Source organism: Periplaneta americana, chromosome 10 (assembly GCF_040183065.1).
Source record: "Periplaneta americana isolate PAMFEO1 chromosome 10, P.americana_PAMFEO1_priV1, whole genome shotgun sequence".
NCBI classification, from domain to species: domain Eukaryota; kingdom Metazoa; phylum Arthropoda; class Insecta; order Blattodea; family Blattidae; genus Periplaneta; species Periplaneta americana.
Window position 1 is genome coordinate 21,178,856 of NC_091126.1, and position 21,985 is coordinate 21,200,840.

The 21,985-nt window shown below is 36.3% G+C and overlaps 2 protein-coding genes across 2 annotated transcripts in view; one reads left to right on the forward strand and one right to left on the reverse strand.

The window, feature by feature from the left end:
- Nucleotides 1-20,029, forward strand: part of LOC138707517 (uncharacterized) — a 636,564-nt gene extending 616,535 nt beyond the window's left edge. Inside the window, exon 4 of the mRNA XM_069837043.1 lies at nt 15,517-20,029. Within this exon, the coding sequence (XP_069693144.1) occupies nt 15,517-15,907 (391 nt within the window). The 3' untranslated portion in view covers nt 15,908-20,029. The remainder of the gene's footprint in view (nt 1-15,516) is intronic.
- The window catches only part of LOC138707518 (uncharacterized), a 267,699-nt gene that overhangs the window by 19,480 nt on the left and 226,234 nt on the right, over nt 1-21,985 (reverse strand). The gene's annotated exons all lie outside the window — the stretch shown is intronic.

The following is a 21,985-nucleotide window of genomic DNA, read 5'->3' on the forward strand; positions in this document are numbered from 1 at the left end:
CGCCTTTCTTTTGTACTAAAGAATTATTCTCGAGTTGAAACTGACTTGAAGTTTCCCCCCTTTTCTTTTCTTAAGAAATTCGCCCGGTTCTGTGTTTACAGACACTCCTATTTAAATGCAAAGCGATTACAGTTATGATATTATGTTATATATTCAACTTCTCTCTCTCCCCATCTCTCCCTCAAAAGTTTCTCTCTCTCTCTCCCTGTAACATCTTAGAACCGCGCCATTCTCTAAAATCTAGAAACATATTCGAAGCAAATAAAATAGATTTTAATTTCGTATTATGAATAAAATTTTATGCTCGACCATGTCCAAATGTAATAATTATACACCAGGTAGGAGCCCATTAATGGACCTCATTAAGTACACATATTCATTAAAGTTCAGGTGTTCCACCAATCAGAAAACACCATTGTAGCAATATGAAAGCGCAAGTATCGATTATTCTCGGATATGCAATCGAAAGACAACTAGCGAAACGTCACGGAGGCTGGAAATCCAATACTGTCGCAGAAAGTTAACTTATGTTCTGTTAGTATAATAATTAGCGTTAATTGTAAATAATATTCAAATAAATTCAATTTGTCATCTCATTTTTCAATGTCTAAATCAGTTTCAAGGTTATATAAAGATTAATGTTTATTTTACTCTCTAGATTATATCAAGGTCAATGACATTTGTTTCTCGGAAAAAATCAATACTTTCGCGTCTGCGCACATCAAGTTATAAATAGGTCGAGCATATAAAGTCGTATGAAACTTGCCTATAATGGCAATTAAGACGCTCGTATGAAAATTATGAAACTCGCTTGCGCTCGTTTCAAAAACAAACATACCCGCGTCTTAATTACTACTATTATAGGCTCGCTGCATAATGTACTATATAGCCATGGGAATGCGGGCATTAATATTAAATAGAATACCTGTAATTAGCACGGAAACATCTACAAATCTGTGCATAGACGGTTCTGCAATAGCATACCTGCTTTTTTTTTATATGGAATGAATATAATAAGTTCGTGGACGGAAGCACTTGTCGACGAATATCAGTTTAACAATTTTTCAACGTCATCAGCAACACTCATTTCGTACATTAAACGGAGATCTAACATTTCTACTTTAGCTACAATCGAGGCACTGAGATCAAAGACGGGTCTAGTCGTGCAGAAGCCATTCTGAGAAAAACACAAAAGAACTTCACAGACTGCATTGTACTTGCTTTGACCCCTTGTTTTTGGTATTGTTACTTTGCACTTGTCAGATCTACTTGTCCCACAAAGAGTTAATTTTTTTTATAAAACGTAACATATAGAAAATAAACATAAACAAACAAAATACACCCGAAACTACACTATAGCTCGCGCAAGAAACGATTGCCGAAAAGCAATGGTGGCGTAGCTGTCTGTTTTAATGCGTGTATGTAGGCACACCGAGGGGGGAGAGGTGCGAGCCGATGGAAGTACTGTCTCTTCCAAGAAGATGAACAAATGAGGACATCGTTGTGGAAATAAAGAACGTAGCAAGAGAAAAATTCGAAGCTTATTAAACGCGCAACATATGTTTACTGTACTCCAACCACGAGAAAGTCTCCAGGGAATAAGAGGGAGCGGGGTAATGCTGTAAATGAATGTTGATGTCATAAGATGTCATAAGTTTACACACGTGGGTACTCGTATCTCTATTGGCTAAGTCTCACAGCACAAACAATAACATTGATTTACACATTTTTATACTACCCTAGTTACAAAATTAGATCACGGTTAATCTCCTGGTCTTTTAAACCTTCAATACAGGAAATAACATATGCAGGAGAGCGCATGATTTTTAAACTGACGTTATAACTCTAATATTATTTATCCAATTCGCTCCAATAGATGACGCAATAGTAAGCACATTCCTTTCACGGTTTATCTCCTGGTTGGAGAACAGTACGAATGAAATAATAACACAGCTCGATACAAGACACGTATTCACATGCAATGGAACAAACTGAAGTCGTAATGTAACTATCACAACGCAAGACTAATTCTATCGATGTCATTTCTCTTCAGACTGTACTCTTGAATATCATTCAAGTTATCTCGTGACCTTTCCTGTCGCCCGCTCTTCCTTATCGCAATGTTTGATTCGCATTCCTTCCGTTGGTGTGCCGTGCTTGCGAGACCTATACACACTAGAAGCACAAAACAACAAATCCGTAAACTTCTAGACATCACAATAACAAAAATAGTAGAACCTCTATTATCCGTGGTAATGAATGGGGTGGGCTGAACGGTTAATCGAAAAAATCTGATAATCCGTACCATAAAAGATTTTTGTAAATTTAGTGAATAATATTTACATTTTCGTAATTTCGTCCATAATCTTCTATTTAACACGTTAGGTAGTGGCTGAGAAGTTCACTAATTTAAGTTTGGTTGTCAACGATGGGCTATAAGGGCCAACGAAACACCTTGTAATGATTGTCTCTGGAAATATATTAATAATGGAGGTCTCGTGTTGTAGATTTACATACTTTAAACACTTCAATCTCGTATTCTGATGCGAGGTGGGCCACAGTTACTCATTTCCCAAACCACTCCATTGTTTACACTTTTTTTATACTTTTTGACACCCGTACAAGACATTTTATATAGAAGTTATACAGTATGACCATACTCTGTGAGGAAAAAGGCTTGTAATAACACTATATAGAAGAAATAATGTGCTAATACAATGTACAGTACTTAATATCAGGAAAAAAGCAAGTGAAAGACAGACGGATAATCCACCAATCGGTTAATAGGGTAACGGATAATCGGGGTTCTACTGTACAAACAACAAACACATGTTCAAAATAGACAGGAAACCTAACACCACAGTAACACACATACACAACACCTCCAATCACCCCACACAACACAATCACACAGCATTCCTGTCCATGATACACAGACTCATCAACATTCCCATGAGCCAACAAGACTATAAGGAAGAAATACACACTATCAAATACATAGCACAGGAAAATGGATAAAACTCCAAACAGTTGCAATGACTTCTACATTGGACAGACTGGAAGATCATTTCACAAGAACATAGCGCAGCCATAACCAAACCACACAACAATTCAAACTATGCAGAACACAACACAAACTTCAATCACAACTGCAGTAACATAGACAACGACATGAAAATACTACACATCCAGACAAAAAACCAGAAACTTAACACCCTGGAATATGAAATTTATAAACATACTAATACACACCCGCATCATATCCTGAACACTCGACTCAATTTCAAAACACACACTCTTTTCGCCACAATCATGAACACACCCCACCACAACAGGAAGCCAGAAGATAGCTCGGGATCTCCACTAGGCTTTGGACAATGAAGCACAAGACTTCGAAACTAGTCAAGCAAGGTAAACCCTAAATATTAACACGGTAAATAAGTTAGAAATTTAATCAGTGATATAGAGAATACTTTTGAAAAATGTTAACATGTCCCCTTTTTGGGCTAAAGAAACACAAATCTTGATTTGCATAATACACGTCACTGTTCGTTAACAGAAAACCACAATTTAAGTCACTTTGAGGTCTGTGGATATAGAGGGAAAAATTGGATCGGTGTCTGGTAGAGTTCCCGGGTAGCTCAGTTGGTAGAGCGTTGGTACGTTAAAACAAAGGTCCCGGGTTCGATGCCCTGCCCCGGAACAATTTTTCCCTCGAAATTATTTATAGAAACAGACTTTATAAAAAAAATAGTAAATCAATTAAATATAGTAATCTATTTCTGGTATTATAATGTATTACTATTGTTATATAAATATTAGAGCACAAAATTATATTTATAGACAAGTTGGCACCTCAGTAAACACTATCCTACTGGCTCACCTTCACTGTCTTACAACTCACTCCAGGTTATTTTGTTTAACACTGTATTTCGAAGTGAATGAAACACTTTGTTAGAAGAAGGGGACTAGTCACTTGACAAGTCCCATTCTTCAACTTAACGCTAGAATTCTGCAATGTTTCACGCCCCGTTTTTGATCTCAGCCCCTCAATTAGATCTACTTCATTTTACAGAGGTAACGCACAGTTTACGTGTACATCTATGTATGGTTCGTCACATGTAACACATATTTCTAAAAGCAATATATAGCTTTCACCGAAACTCGTAGAAATAGAACGAAACTACTCCTTTACAACTTTTATATCTAACTTTTATAAATTATCTAGGCCTTTACAATTGACATAATATCGACAGTTGCTCATTAGTGGCCAATATGTATGATCATGAAATTACGAATAGTGAAAAAATTAATATTCCATATTGTAGATTACATAAGAATAACACAAATCTGTTATGGGGATGAAGTTATAATAAGCTTCCTTCTAAATATTATGTTACCAATTAAATCCTTTCGAACTCGATTTTAAAATTAGTTATCAAAAAATAATTTTTACTCTTTTGGTGAGTTTTTTAACATAAATTCGCATGAAATTGTTTTTAATAAATAACTTTATTTCTATTTTATTAGTATTAATACATAATTTGAATTGTTTTAATTAATTTTTATAGTTTTAATTAATTTTTTATTTCCAGGTAAAGTATAGATTTTTAAATAAATTTAGTTATATTTTGTTAGTAATAATGCATCGTGTGTGAATTGTTTTAATTATTTTTTATTGCTTGAATTAGTTTTTATTTATATTTTGTGTTTTTCAAATGTATAAAATGTGACGAAGCCTATTACTTGAATGTTTAATGAGCTAATAAATTAAATTGCATTGAAAAAAATTACAGAATTAAATAATTTATTCAATATTTTGCTTATCGTCGGTTGTTTTTACTCCTTTAAAACAGAAACATGAGAATTTAGTAACTGTACTTAAGTTCACTTATTATTATTATTCAGAATTTTATCCATCATCCACTTTAAACCCAAAAACGGAATGATTCCTCACCGAATATGAAATTTCCAGTCAGCCGAGTTCTCATGCATATGCAAACCAGTAAATACAATACACCCTCACCCAAGACACGCTCCAGGCGAGAGTAGGGAACCTAAATTGGTGTTCTCCCTTTACTGAAATCTACTCCAGATTTCATACGCTCTAAAATGAGGTGCTACAGATAATTTCTCTCATACTATTTTCACGAATAGGTATTACTTGCGAAACTGTGTTTCGTTTCAATACAATAGATATTCAAAGTCACTGGAATTGCTACTATACAGGGTGATTCACGAGGAAAGGTAAAGAATTCAGTATATAATATCTTAGGCCATTTTGAGTGAAAAAGTTCGTATGAACATTGGTCCGCTTTCGAACGAAGGCAGAGCTAGATGCATTTTTTTTTGGTAAAAGTCTTGCCCCAATGTGAATCAGACGTTACCATATGCTGCTGACGTGAGATGTGAGACAAAGTTAAGGATCGCAATGAATGACGTATCATTGGAATCTGCATTGTGAGCGACGTGGATAAGTTCATTCACTTCATAAACCAAGTGATGGGGCATTACAAATGTCCAATCGCCTGCCCTTATCTGATGTAATGACACAGATCCCGAGCATAACACAAATACACTATCGCTTATCAGTTCACAGCAGTTCAATCAGCTACTTATAGTACAGTAGTTATACAGGTACAGTTATCGGAATTAAGTTATGTTTTTCAAGACGCCTCGTAAATTTTCGACTGCAGAATACGCCGACATTGTGTATGTTTATGGTTTATGCGATGGAAGCTCCTTGCGTGCCGCCGCTGAATATGAACGACGCTTTCCGAAAAGAAGAGTACCATATCGAAGAGTATTTACTGTCTATGGGGTTGGATGAAAGGCTTGGTATACCAAAGGAAGGTGAAAACCAGAAAAGCTCTAATCGACCATATTTTGGATGCTGCACGCCGCATAAAGAACAGCCACGTGCAACTCTCCCTAGCAATGAGCGCGATTCACGCCCGAGCGCAACAGGGCATTGAAGCAGAAGAAGGTACCTTTGGAAATGTGCGAAAACATCCACTCCCGGCCTCTAGAATATTAGGTATATATACATACGTGAATATTATCTTTAAATTTGCCCTTTATCTGTCTCTAAATGCGAGTTAGTACAATACGATCCCAGAAGTTTTTGTGAAATCAAAGAGCCATATCTCCGTAACCATTCGAGAACGGAACTTTTTGACTCAGAATGACTTCAGAATTCACATCCCAAATTTGTTTACCTTTCCTCGTGAATCACTCTGTATATCAGGTACCTTATTTTTTATAGATGCAGGTGGAACAACAGCCATATTTAGGAATCGCGCAACATATATAAAAGAAATGTTCAGTAGGCAACTGCATGCAGCTAGAATAAAGTCATCTAAAAAGATCACGATTTATGAAGAAATTTTTCGTAAATAGCTGTTTGCAGTTTTCAGAAGTTAGGTCGATTAAAATACTGTGCGCTAAAAATTCACTTGACAAATATAATGCATTGGTACTGAAACAAATGACTGAGCTTCGTGAAGATCATCAAAAGAATACCTCCAATGAAAAAGCAGTCAGCAAGAAACCATCGACTTCAGCATTCACAACACAATTCGGAGGTCCCCGAAAGATGTCATGGAAACAAGGCAACGAAGTTTGAATATTCATCCGTTAACTGTGTAGTAAACTCTCTGAAAGATATAGGTAAAGATTAATTTTTTGGTCCTAGGTTAGAGCGCTTGGTGCGTAGAACCAAGGCCCGGTTTCGATCCCCGGCGTCTGAGCGAACTTTTCTCCTCTAACAACAATTTCTGAAAGATGTCATGGAAACAAGAATATTCATCCACTAACTGTCCAGTCAACTTTCGAGGTGCCTGAAAGATGTAAATTGAAACAAGACAATGAGTTTTAATATTCATCCACTAACTGCCTATTCAGTTCGTTTATATTCTCGTTATGAATTGAGTGCGTCTATTATTGGCACATGCAAATAAAGTTGGCAATATTGCATTATCAGAATTAAACACATAAGATTATACGTATATAAATTTAAAAATTATGGTTTAAAGGCGCTCGCAACTGCCGAAGTTACATCAGTCGGTGTGCCAGAATTTTGTCCCGCGGGAGTTCTTTTACATGTCAGTAAATCTACTGACATGAGCCTGTCGCATTTAAGCACACTTAAATGCCATCGACCTGGTCAGGATCGAACCTGCAACCTCGAGCACAGAAGGCCAGCGCTATACCGACTACGCTACCCAGGCCGACGATTATATATATAATCTTGTGTGATTAATTCTGGTACATGCAATATTGTCCGCTTTATTTTATGTAATGTAATTCTATGTTGTTGGAGAAATACTACGAGAATATCATAGGCGAGTACCATGCCGGCTTCCGTGCAGGAAGGTCGACCATAGATCAAATTTACACTGTTAAAGGCATGACAGAAAAGTTCTGGGAGCATAATATCAACTTATACCATTTGTTTGTAAATTTCAGAACAGCTTATGACAGCATTACTAGACAAGGATTATACAAAATTATGATTCATCAAGGGATACATCCAAAGATAATCAGACTCGTCAAGATGACCATAGCAGAAACCATGGCTCAAGTGAAGATATATGGTGGTTCAACAGAACAATTTAATATTGATAATGGGGTGAAACAAGGGGATGCTCTAGCACCAATGCTCTTCAATCTTGCTTTACATTGGGTGATAACACAGACAGGCATAGATCCTAATAGCACTTTAGTTTACAAAAGCGTTCAAATAGTAGGATACGCAGATGACTTGGATGTTATGGGACGGTCGTTGACAGCAATGGAAGAAGTGTATAAAGACCTGGAACAAGGAGCCGCTAAAATCGGGTTGCAGATTAATGCAAGTAAAACCAAACGGATGACACAAATAAGAAATAAACAGAATATATACAACCCTCCTAATCTGACGATAAACATGTTTGAAGAAACTGAGAAGTTTAAATATCTTGGAACAGTAATGACAAGTAACAATAACGAATTAATTGAAGTACAGAGTCGAATCACTGCAGCCAATAAGGCCTATTTTGCATTAAGCGCAATATTGAAATCCAACTGTGTGCACACGGAAACAAAACTTGAAATATACAAAACAATTATTAGAAGTATTCTCTGTTATGCAAGCGAAACTTGGACATTATCGAAGGAGACAGAAGCTAAACTAGGTATATTTGAACGCAAAATACTCAGAAGAATTTTTGGACCGGTGCAAGAAAATATGCACTGGAGAATACGTTATAATAACGAGCTATATAAATTATACAGAAGTTTTGATATTGTTACTTTCATCAAATTAAGGAGGCTTGAATGGGCCGGACATGTCTATCGGATGGAAGGGAACAGAATAGCAAAGAAGATCTTAGAAGGGAAAATACATGGTAAAAGACCAATTGGAAGACCCAAAAATAGATGGATAGATGCGGTAACGATCGATTCTCAAGACTATCTCGGAACAACTGCCTGGAGGAGATTAGCACAGGACAGGGAGAGTTGGAGGAAGAAAATTGAGGAGGCTAAGGCTCGACTTTGGGCTGTGATGCCATCGTAGTAGTATTTCTATGTTTATGTGTCACGTGTTTCATTTTAACGTTTAAAACCTGATTGAATGGGAGAGAAGAACTTATAGTCTTAACTCTACCGTGCAAAGCAAAGCTAATACCACTACGACGACGGCTTTGTATAATAATTTCAAAACAGCAGATTATTTTATTTAAGTAACCGTTTTGGATACAGATAAAAAGACATATTTGCTCTAATTAACACTGTGCTGTAATATACATTATCATAATAATGGCTCAGACGCTGAAAATTTAATAGAGTTACACTGCTTTAGTTTTTGTACCGAGTGAGAGTTTAGCCAAATGCGTAACCTGACACAACTTGAATGACGCTTTCTTTTTTTTTTTTCTCCCCTAACATTTATTGAATTACTCAATTAAGACTCGACGTCGGGTTGTGTTTTTCTTTATTTAATATGAACATCTCGGTGTTCGCAGGGTTTTAAATTTAATATAAAAACCTCGCGCTGCATCTCTGTGGAGAGCGAACTTTCAGCTCGGCTTTCATTGCACTCTGTTAACTCATGAGTTCATGAGACATGCACAATTAAATTTGATACAGAAGATATAGCTAAATTAAAACGCATCACTGAAGCTGTCATGTTTTCAAAACTGCCACATATAACGGAAAAACGTGGTTTACAGCATAAAGAGAATTCAGACAAATTTGTAATTGAGCAGTTACCAACATCTGAATTTCGTGATGTGTATTAGAGATCATACCCGAACGAGACCTAGTGAATTTTTGTCGCACTCATTCATTCATTCATTCATTCATTTTAGTCCATAGATATTACATGAGCAATGAAGCTTTAAGATGTGGAACAAGTCAAAATTTTACAATTTTTACGAAGTTTTACAGTTTTACAATTTAGTAATTTTCTACAATTTTTACAATTTTGTGCAATTTTTTACAATATTTTGGCGAGATGAGGTGAGGTCCGAGGATTCGCCAAAATATTACCCGGCATTTGCCTTTTGGTTGGGGAAAACCTCGGAAAACCCCAACCAACTAAAACCGCGGTGTTTGTTAATTGTACTACAATTAATTTATTGTTTTTGTATATACAGTGAAACTTCCCTTAACGGACACTTCCCAATAGCGGACATTTTAAAATTCCCCTGCAAAATAGCATTGGCCCTTATGATAAAATTCTTCCAAATAGCGGACATTCTCAATAACGGACGCGGACACTGAAATGTATCTCCCAAAACAACAATTAAAACTTCAAAATAACGAACAGCGTGAAAAAAAAAGAAAAAGACGGTTGTAAATTTAACGGAATAATAACGGAATACTAACGGAATTCTTTGCAACAATCATTATCGTGCATTTGAACGTTCTTGTACTTCATTGAAGGTAAGCAGCACAGTTGTTATAGTCGCGACGCTGTTATTCCCGGCGTGACTCCTCCTCTTTGCTTACGTCTTAGGAAGTCCAGGCTCTATAAAGTCTAGGTAGATAGTATCGTTCGCCATTTTTGTTCTTTCGTTGCCGAGCTACCAGACGAAGGATCTATTTGCCACACCGTTAAACATTATCGTGTCGTAGCTCCTATGATAATAAATCAAACGCACTGTAATTCAACAAATAATTGAGCGGCAAATAACGTCCTTTTGTGCTTTCTGCGAACGCCAACGAAAGAGCCAAAATGGCGGACGATTATATTAAGTATTTATCGAGCCTTAGGAAATGCTTTACATCTTCATTAGCGAATCACAAGACGCACTCGTTAAAATGTAGCCGACCTGCAACCTGATTGGCTGCCGGAAATTAGAGCGACGGGGCTATAGTTGTGATACTGTACGTGAGCAGTCCGTACTTTCTTAGTTTGTCAAGTTGATTGATCGGAAGTACAGTCACATTAAAAATGCCACAAAAACGTAAACGTTTGTCAGTAAAAGAGAAAGTGGATATTGTAAAGCATAGTGAGAAGGAGAAATTAAGTGTTCGTGAGCTGGCCACAAAGTTTAATGTGGGAAAAACTCAGGTTAGTGAAATTTTGAAAAAAACAAGGATGTTATTTTAAAATCATACACTGAGAATGCAATTCTAGATTTCTTTGTGTAAGGTGAAGTGGTACAGTGACTGATATTTATTTCATTTACAAAACATTTACTGGTACGATTTCTTTCTGGATGAATACTGTAAACAATCTCACCGTCTACTGTACCGTAAAATATAATATTGAATATATATGAGAAATTTTATTGTACTGTTTACATAGGCTACTAACGATTTTCTAAATAGCGGACACTTCTCAATAACGGACATTTAATTTTTCCCCGGCGGTGTCCGCTATTGGGAAGTTTCACTGTACTGTAGATTAACCTTTTATTGTACTTAATTTTTAAAGTATGGGATATTTTATTCATTTTACAAGTATTTCTTCTCTTTTTTCGATGTGAAAAGTTAAGTTTGAGAATTAAAAAACCTATTAAGTACATTTGTCCACTATTGCCTACTTAGAAAACGGACAGAATATTCGAAGCTAGGCTAAATAAAATATCTTGTGACCTTTGTACCCTTAGTCACCTGTAAAGCAATTTATAATTAATTCCAAGAGGGATTTCCAACTCTACCGCAGATATGTCGACAGTGTCAGCCATGATTCTGATAGTAACGAGCTGTGAAAATTTTTCTTGCAAAGAAGTTAACAAAATTAACGTACGAGAAAAACTAATTTAAACACGAAAATGGTCTCCAAGAGACGTTATGGACTTTTACAAACAAACTTCCTAAGTTACAAAATACCGTAATCGGTAGAGTGAAAGTTTCAAACTCAGAACGTTGCATTTATATTGCTAACGCAGCAATATGCGTGTACCTACATTAAATCAATATTATCGGTGCCTCTGTTGAAGGCAATTCCCTACGTTTTGCATCAGAACCAAGCAAACGTTGAAACTTCTCCATTAAGTTAGTACTTATAAAATTACCATGAGTTTTACTTTTAATATAACGTATCATACCCACAAAGAAAGCCTCTTTACGTGATCTAGAATTTCTTACCGATATCTATAACAAACATGTTTGGAAAAATTTCTATATTTAATTTTTTAAGAATAACACTTTAAATTGTTAATATAAGACACTTTGTAGCACTAACATTTACAATAAATTAGGGGAACCATGGAATTGAAAACACTTAGGTATTTTAGATTTTTATAGTGAATAACTCCTGTGTCTTGACATTTGTTTTTGGATGCTTCGGAACTGCTGTACTTAATGGGTTCATGGTCGGGGTTGTGTCCCAGTTAAAAAAGGTAGCCTTTCTTAGATAACGCAACTTTTCAGGTCTTGGGAAATACAGTTTACTGCAATTAACTGCGAAATATCATATCTAGTAGTAATACTAAATGGACATTTTAATCCTTAAGAACAGAGCTCCAGAATCACTTCAAAGGCTACGGGAATCTTAGAACTACATTTTAAACTGCAGTAAAAAATTTTGGGTGCTATTCATAGACATTTCGCTAGCCCGCGCTACGAGCGTGCTAAACTAGCCCCGACTATCGACTGATTACTTGTACAGGATTCATATCATAATATATCGCTAACACTAGTTTATGAATACGAAAAACATTAGTTCGCTGATCATCCACCGGAAGCCCGCGCTAAGAATGTCTATGAAAACGGCCCTTCAGCTTTAAAATGGACTCTATGGTCTATACTACTGCGTTGTAACTGTTATTTCCCGGAGAAATATGACTCCTGCCTGGAAACATTTTAAGTAAATATGTATTTAGTTTAATACAGACAGAAAACTTGAACTCAGAACATTAATTGGTGCCTAATCAGTTGCCAGTTTTTAATTATTCAACATCGTACGCCTTTCTCACTTTAAGACTACTATTGCAGTCTGTAGGCTATCTGTTATCAAAATAAAACCTAAAAGTTCCAAAACCAAATAATAATATTTGTTGCCGAAATTTCGATTAAATATACTTTCAAATATTTACATAAAATGAAGAAATAGACGTTAATTTATCTTTCGCGGACTGACAAAAACATAGCAAATTTTTATTATTGAGGCACTATGGAGCAACATTTGTGCAACCTGTCTCATAAACATCAAAATTTGCCTTAATATTTGTCATGATTTACATATAACATTCTACGCCGTACTTTTTTTCGTGGAATAATTTCAGTTTGAAGCTTAATTTATTGGTGTCGTGAAATAGAGAGGAGGAAAGGGCTAATTTGGATTTCTCGGTCTCTGATTGGGTCAGAAACCCCGATAGAACTGATACCTAACCCTTGCAGTGAATTTCGGTGAAGTCCGGAGGGGTTAATTAGTCGAATCAACTCACCTTATCTCACGCCTGGGTCCCCTGGGATCTTTTAACGTGCGAAAGAGAGAGGTGTGCGGAAAGCAACGGAAGCTACCGAATTTCTCTTTTCCAAGAAAAAACTGCAAACATGGCATGATGTGTCTTTCAACGTTAAAAAGACAGTTAGGGGAAAAAGATATCAGATGATAGAAGACATTAAGATACAGTATATGGATCATATGCGGAGACGAAGGGCAAGGCAGAGAATATGAAATATTGGAGAATGCTGGGTTTGCAGTAAAAGACCTGCCTTTGGGCAGAACACTATGAATGTATGTGAAATAAAATCGTTTGAAAATATTCACTTCACTCTATGTAATTAAGGAAATATCGTATATAAATTTGATATATTATAGAACAATATTATCAGAATTGTATATCGAACAAATCGTGGTTAGGAAGTTCGCTTACACGATAAGAAAATTGTTCCTGGTTGGAACAAGTTACCTGGTTGAGTTTCTTTTTTATTTTTTTTTTTTCGGGTTTTTTCCTCAATCCATCAAGAACAAAATCCTGTGTAAATTTCGGCTCTGGACTCTCAACTCATTTCGTTAGCAATATCACCGTCATGTCACTCAGACGCTAGATAACCTTAGCAGTTGCTAAATCGTCGTAAAATAACTAATCGAATTAAATTTCAAATTGAGATAAATTTAAGCCATTTAACTTTTAACGTCAGTGTACATAACTGTTCCAACTTGAATATATTTCCCTTAGAGATGGGACAAACTGTTCTTTTTAAGAAACAGTTTCGACTGTAACTGTTCCATGAACGAAGCTGTTCCAAAATAACAGTTTCAAAGAAACAGTTTCATAGGAATATGTTTACAACACCAGTGGCAACTGTTCCAAGTGTTTCAACAGCTCATCTGCTTCGGGAACATGTTTCAAAGCCCTTGAATCGTCTTTAAATCAGCTGTTCAGTGTATTATGACATCGAAAGCCATTTTTCGTAGGTTACTATTAAGGGTACAGTAAATAACTGCAATTCAAAATGAATCGATTTTAGTAAAAAATAATGCATATAACCCTAGGAGAGTTTAATAACGATGACATTAGCAAAAGATATTTTTCGCGGTATATTAATAATTAACACTATGTTAGGACACCATGAACATATTCTCCATCATTGGACAGCTAATTAATATCAGATTTATTAGGGAATTTGATTTTTACAATTAAATTGCGCGATCCTACATAGGCTACTGTTGCACGAAGGCCGTGTGGAACATGGATAATATTATAGTCCCGTCGCTCTTATTTCCGGCGGCCAATCACGTTGCAATTCGGCTACATTTAAACATGTGCGTCTTGTCATTCGCTGCTGATTTCGTTATGGACTTCCTAAGGCTCTATAGATACTGGGTATAATCTTCCGCCATTTTCGTTCTTTCCTTGCCGTTTGAAGCAAGCAGACGAGAATTTACAATAGTACAAATTTTAATTCCGCGCTCTTTTAGGTGTATTTGTTTAAAATGATGATGATGATGATAATAATAATAATAATAATAGAATCAAGGGTAACAATCAACTTAGAGCCATGCAGCTGGATACTCCGGTAATTAAACCTTCAACAACAGTGCAACATTTGATCCACATACATTAACATTATAGTCAACAATTGATTTCGTTAGGTATACAAAAGCTATCTCAACATTCACTTAGCTATTTATTTTTAAGTTTCTCACATTAAATATAATAACAAGAACGTAGTCGACAGATTGAATTTTTTTTCCGGCAGCGAGTCCCACAAAGCGCGGGCCTGGGGTGACCGCCCCACTTGCCCCGCCGAAGGGCCGGCCTTTCTATGAGAATCCACAGTTCTAACAGACATAAGTTGTTACTCTGCAAACTGAGGTCCGCGCATATGTTACTCCCAGTAACTGGGAAACTAGTACGGTACAGATTTCGAATAGCAATCACTTTTAAAAGTAATTATTTCTAACATTTCTCTCGCTTTGACTCCTATCTAAAGTTAAAAATAGGAAAACTTTTGAAGGTGTCAATGTCTATTTTGAACATGACACTTCGAAGTTGGTAATTTTTTCTCCCTTCCCAAAAAAACATTTTGATTTCGAATTTTTTCTATGCTTTCCTTAGATAATTATCTATGAAACCTAAAATTTACAATGCGATTATCATAGGTGCTACGACGTGATAATGTTTAACGGTGCGGAAAATAGCGTCGTCTGCTAAACGCAACCGGCAATGAAAGAACTAAAATGGCGAACTATTATATGCACCTACTCTTTATAGAACCTACTCTTACTAGGACGTAAGCAAAGAGGCGGAGCCACGCCGGAAATAACAGCGACGTGACTATATATCTACTTGCGACTGGAGGTCTATGATAGCGCTACACATAGGCTTTGCAGAAAGCAAAGAGGAAAACTGCTTAGAAAATGAACTGTTTATCTCTTGGAACCATGTTGAACGTTGAAGTGATCACTGGAGCAGTGTAACACTCTTTGGAACAGTTGGAACAGGTTATATCACGAAACTGTTCGTATCGAAACAGTTTCAATTGTGAAACACTTTCAAAAAAACTGTTCCAGCTTTTTTTTACCCATCTCTAATTCCCCATGCTTGCTACATAATTGTTGTGGTGTTGCAGGATGACGGCAATTCTGTCCACGGCGTGGTCTTCGACCAACGGCTCCATGATGCTGCATCACGTACAACCCGAGCAGACCGCCCCCCGCATGTTGGGCATGCATCGCAACACCCAGAGCAACGCAGTGGTGTACATCGTGGTAGTCCTGCTCCTGTACGCCACTGCCCTCGTGGTGATCATGGTGCGCTACCTGAAGCGCGAGAGAGACGAGTCCAGGCTCTCCTATCTTTACCACGAGTTCGTGCGCCTCGACCTCTTCCGGAGGAGGAAGAAAACTCCTGACGACCCGCAGGAGACGGCCGAGTCCTCTGGCACGCCCCACGTCATCGTCACGATAGCGACCAACACTGACATTGACGCTACCGATGCTGACGCCATCACACACGTTTGAAACGTTTCTAAAATCTCCTAGTTGTTTTATCAAAGACAGAATGACGTACAGACTCCATAAACCAGTAAAGCTAATACATTTCCATGTGAAAGCACGAAGAAATTCATTCCACACAAAAGCAAAACCCAGCTTATAACATTGTAATAATTTCGTAACGAATCTTTACAATCCCTTCTACAGAGCGTTCGCCTACGAGTGAGGCCAGGAAAGCGGCATGTACTGATACGCCGCTTTGTGCGCGCAGTTGTTGAGACACGCTCGACAATCAAGGACATCAAGGTCGACAAGTTATCAGTTGTGAGCCAGATGTTACAGTATTTAACACGTACAGTGCAGTTTCTTGACACAGTTGCTTAAATATTCAGCGTTGTGTAAAATTTGTTAACACTGCAAAACGCAAAATTCACGCTTGAACAAAGAGTTTTTATGTATGACGCATATGTGAAAACAGAGTCATGTAGAGAGGTGCGTAGGCAATTTGAAGTGAAATATCCGGGTGCTCCAATTCAGGGTAGAGAAACTGTTAGACGTCTTGTTAACAAATTAAGGGCAACAGGGTCGATAAATGCTACAATTCCTAAGCGAAAACAAAGAGTATTGACGGAAGAAAAAATTGATGAAATCAGTGCATCATTTACGCGCTCTCCTTATAAATCTCTAAGACGTGTTTCACAGGAAGTTAGTGTTTCAAAAACATCAGCCTTTACTGCTGCTTAACTTTTAAAATTAAAACTCTACAGAGTATAGTATAGAAAGCGGAAGCTTACGGATAGACACCGCAGGCAGGCCGCTTTCCTGGCCCCACCCGTAGGCGAACGCTCTGTATATTACCGTACAATGAATTCATAAAAATTTCAGCAACTTCCCTTTACTCACGTACGCATGCGCGACGAATTCTAAAGTATTCCAGTTTCGATGCGTATTTCTAAATGTACGTAAAATTTAAAATGTAATTTGTATTGAAGGGGCGAAGACGGTTTTCGAGTTGATGCTATAATGAGGTTATACAAATTGTTATAAAACAGTTTAAAACAAAAGAAAATGGACAACTTTATTTTAAACTTTTTAACATGATACAGATAGGCAATATGGTGCACAATCTCGCCAGACATTTAACCTTCCTCTAGTCGAACGCTCTATTCGAAGTTTTTTCACATATATATTTTTACTTTTCAGGTTAATTATTAATGATTACTTATTAACAGAGCCTATTTTGTTCATAATTCATAAAAGCATTGCTTGCTCAATTACATATTATTATAAATGGTGTAAAACATAAATATAGAGACTGGAGCGCAGTCGTGTTCAAGAACCCACCAAGCAAACACTAGCTCAACGTCAATTACAGCGACTAACTGAGAAGGTAGAAAAATATAAGAACGAAATATACCCAAAAGATAGATACAAGTGCTGCCATCTCGGATCACCAGTCATAAATAAAGTACTGTATCACTATTGTGATCCACGCGACCACTAGAGGGTCAACTTTTCTGGCAATACAACCGAAGGAACATTGTGAAAAGAACATTAGTTTCGCATCACATGCATATTTTGGACGTCCCAGAATTGGTAACATAATACCATCCTCGTAAAATATTAATTTTTCATATTTATATAGGCTACTCTGACCATGTGCTTGTCTCGGATTAAAAGTTTAAGGGAGAGAAAAGGGACAAAACAATTTGATTTTAACGTTTTCTCCAAGGACTATTTAATAATCAATTCGTGTCGACTTATTTTTCGTAATTTAATATCGTACCGTCGCTTATTACGGCTTGTACGAAGTCAGTCAAGGTGATTGCTGCGTGAATAACATTACATCCGGAATTATTACTGTAATTATATCATTAATTAATGTAACTAACAACTGTAACGTTGCCTGTCGTTACAATGAAAATTTCGTATATATTTCATGCACATAACCTCCGATAATTTTGCATACGCCACAACAAACAACCGCAAACTATGAAATGACAATAATTTAATTATATAACTTCTGTAATGGACTCTGTTTCCATTGACAAATGTTTGAAAATATGTTACAATCAAACATCTGTCTCCTGACATAATTTTATATCCAAGCACAAAACTCCTCTCGACAAGCTACAGATATTAATTTTACATGGTATATAAACTGTAGTCCACATCTGTGGAGTAACGGTTAGCGCGTCTGGCAGCTAAACCAGGTGGCCCGGGTTCGAATCCCGGTCGGGGCAAGTTACCTGGTTGAGGTTTTTCTTGGGTTTTCCCTCAACCCAATACGAGCAAATGCTGGGTAACTTTCGGTGCTGGACATTGGACTCATTTCACTGGCATTCTCACCTTCACTTCATTCAGACGCTAAATAAACTCAGATGTTGATACAGCGTCGTAAAATAACCCAATAAAATAAATATAAATAAACTTTATAATTCATAATATGGAATTTCAGTTTATGAGGTTTGATAGAATTTTGGCTTTGATAAAATGATAAAATAAGAGAAATATTTTTATATTGTGTGAACATCACACATTGTCACACAGATCACGCTGAATTACATGTTGCTGCTGTCGTAACGTAAAAAATATCCCAATTGTTTCATCAACCAAACTATACCTTGGATAGACTAGACTAGATTAGTCTAGTCGATCTAGGTTTAAATTAAATCCGTTTTCTTATGAGATTGTTTCAGGGGCGTCGTTTCAGATTTATCTGGGGGAGAGGGGGAAAGCTATTTTAGGTAAATCCTTATAGGGTACATCGCGTAACGTAATCTCTAATATTTCTTTTGAAATGAACTATCTTCCATATCGTAAACCAGAGTAAACACAACCATTGCAAAATAATTTTTAACGATATCAGATGCACTGAACACATTTTTAAATAATTATTTTGCCCATTTATTAAGTAATTATTTTTTCTTATCTTAGTTCAAAAAGAGGCTGATATAGTTCAATTTTTATGATCAAATTTAAAGCAGTTTACAGTATATTTCCAGTTACCACATTTAGGCCTAATTTCAACTTCCAATTCCACTTATATACTACACCTAATTTACATGCATTTGTCATTGACAAGATGTAGCTGCCAACAAATGCACGTATGGGCACCGTGATCAATCTCTGCACTTTGCGACCGTTGCACGACCATTACAACGCTTGGGCGAGAGGTGGAGTGAGGCAAGGGGGCTGCGAGGAGCAGGTATTGTTCTGATAACAAACATTGCCTTCCAATGGAACGGACAAACATAAAACAGATAAACTAACTCACGACCAATTTTTCAAGTGAGGGTACGCGGAAATATGAAGTAGCTGTAACACACGCCAAGCACACGTCATTAAATTAGTTCAGTTTTTTCGCAATAGGGTACAGCATTTAATTTAGAAGGGCGCTAAATTACTGTTCAAAGTCACCTCGGCGTTCAAAGTCACCCCGCTTTACGGTAACAACCACTAATATAGCAAAGGATGACGCCTTGGTTTCATTTGAGCGAAGTTATTAACTATCTCGTGTTTTATTTCGTAAACGTTTATATTTTGATATTAAAAGAAATCCTAATTCCAGGTTGCTCTCCCTTGCCTCCCCTGAAGTAGTCCCTGGGTGTTTCAATAAGTTAAAAGAGCAGAGTGTAATTCCGTCGATTACTTTAGCCAGATTCTACTCTACGAATATTTACTCTGTTTCCTGCAGTCTTTGGTTCATTAAAGTATGTAGCATCTTTTGTGTATATTTGGAACTGTGGCTTTAACTGTAAATGTGTTCTGCAAACATCGTCTGGCAACGTTTGCATTTATTTAAAAAATGTGTGCTATAAAAATGTTGTCAACCTTCCACGAGTGGAAGTTTGGGAACAGTGGATGGTTCATGTATTTTATATATGGTAAAAGTGTGAAATCTGAAATCAAGAGAAGCAGAAAAGGTACAACTTCGTATATAGGCTATATATAGAGAAGGAATTTGTACATTTTGATGTGATATACTACTTCATGTTAACTACGTCTGTAATCAAATGATACCTAATTTGCCTCTAATGGCAAGTACTGATATATCGTTCCATTATTGTGACTGTATGCAAGATGAGATAAATATCACAACCTGAAATAAAGAACGAGTCTCTAAATCAACAAGTCAAGATTTTTATTTCTTCTTAATGATACCCATGGCTATTTTATGAAAAAATTAGACATCAGAGATTACAGAGACATCAACACAGACATGGAAATACTACACATCCAACCAAAAAGCCTGAAACTAAACACACTAGAACAATATGAAATATACAGACACACAAAAACACACCCCAACGAAATTCTCAACACACAACTCAACTTCAAAACACACACACTCTTTGACTCTACACTATACCACAGGAACACACCCTCACAGGAAACAGAACAAGTGGCGCCAAGACCAACAACGACCAGTTCTGAAGATGACCCATAAATAGGTCGAAAATGTAATCGAGGTACATTGAAATTTAACACAGGAAAGTCTTACCATATATATTCCGAAAAAATTAAAATTAATGATAGCCATTGTTATTTCATTAAGAAAAAACAGCCAATTGCTTTCACTCGAGTACATATTACAACAAGGGAGGAAACTCTGTAATCGAATCGCCCCATGCAGAAAGGGCTTCAGTCACAAATTTTGAAAAAAAGAAAAAAAAAAAAACAAGATATTGATGGAAATCATATCTTTATGGGTGGCTCCATTGGCCTGTGCAGAAAGGTATTCAGTCCAATGCTTGGAAAGATGGAAACAAGCGTCCGGTTCAGAGTTCTATGCAGAAAGGAATATAGTGTACAGAATGTTTACTTTAGTTTTCTCAAAAGTAGGTGTAATGGACTGAAGCCCTTTCTGCATGGGGCGATTATCCTTATTTTAGTTTATGACAGTATAAATTGACTTCTTTATTATTACAACTCTAAACAATTATGAATATGTCATCATGAACTAAGGATACCTTCTTAGGGATACTGAAATCCTAACGCTTTGTTTTAATGTTAAAGTATTTTACAAACTTCGCTGAATACAAAACTATACCGGTATACAGATATGGTGAAAATACGCTGAATTAAGTGTGAGAACACCTTTAAGTTTCAAATTTTTATCTATGTGGTATTATTATGAGTAAAACTTAATGAATATTATTTATTCTAGGAATAAAATATCGGTACTGTAAGGTTACCCATCCGTGCATTTATTTATTGTATAAAATTGTTACTTCTGGACTTCTGTAGTAATACGAGGGTTTGATTAAAATTCGTTTATTACTGATATATATAGGCACCTAGCACGTGAAGGTGAGCATTTATTCTAACTTCTTGCTGTATTATGAAAGGGACGATAGAATTTTGCGTTCAGAAAGCTGAGGAATATTAATTTATATTTGTCACCCAATATGTCTCTTAAATTTCTGATAATTCATATACCTTCTATATTTCATTTCACTTACTGCATTCCAATGATCTTACTTTAGCATTGACGCTGATGTCGAAGAAGTCAAGATTTTACAAGAAGATTACTATTTTTTGGCGAGATGAAGTAGATTTCGATTACGCTGAAGCATAGTTGCAATATGCTCAGATCACGAGGTAAAAATATTTCCTATGGCGGAAATTAAGACAATGATAAAATTACTCCTTTACCAGCAGAGTAAAAATTTACTTTAGTCAACATTAAAACCCAAAGTCAAATCCAGCATGATGTATCTCATCCCGTCTCTTTGTAGTTATTTCCAGAATAGTTCACGGGTTTCTTAATTTATTACAGCTGACAGAGTTCTGACTCAAATTGTTATGATTATTATGCAATATTAATAAAGGTGTAAATGCCTAAAAATTGGCTTTATTTTTTTTTTTGCATATGAAGGAGTCAGAAGCAAACGGGTATAAGTTCACGTTTATGAGAAATTGTGGTTTGAAAGTTTATTTTTGAGAAAATATGGTTTGAAAGTACTTACGCTTTTGTGTTCCCAGAAATTTTTTTCGTATTCCCTGATATTTTTTATTTCAGTTTTAGTGTGTGTTGTAGTTAAAAGATATGTCCCTTTGCCACTAAAATTTAAATGCTTTAGCTTGCCCTAAATGCATTAA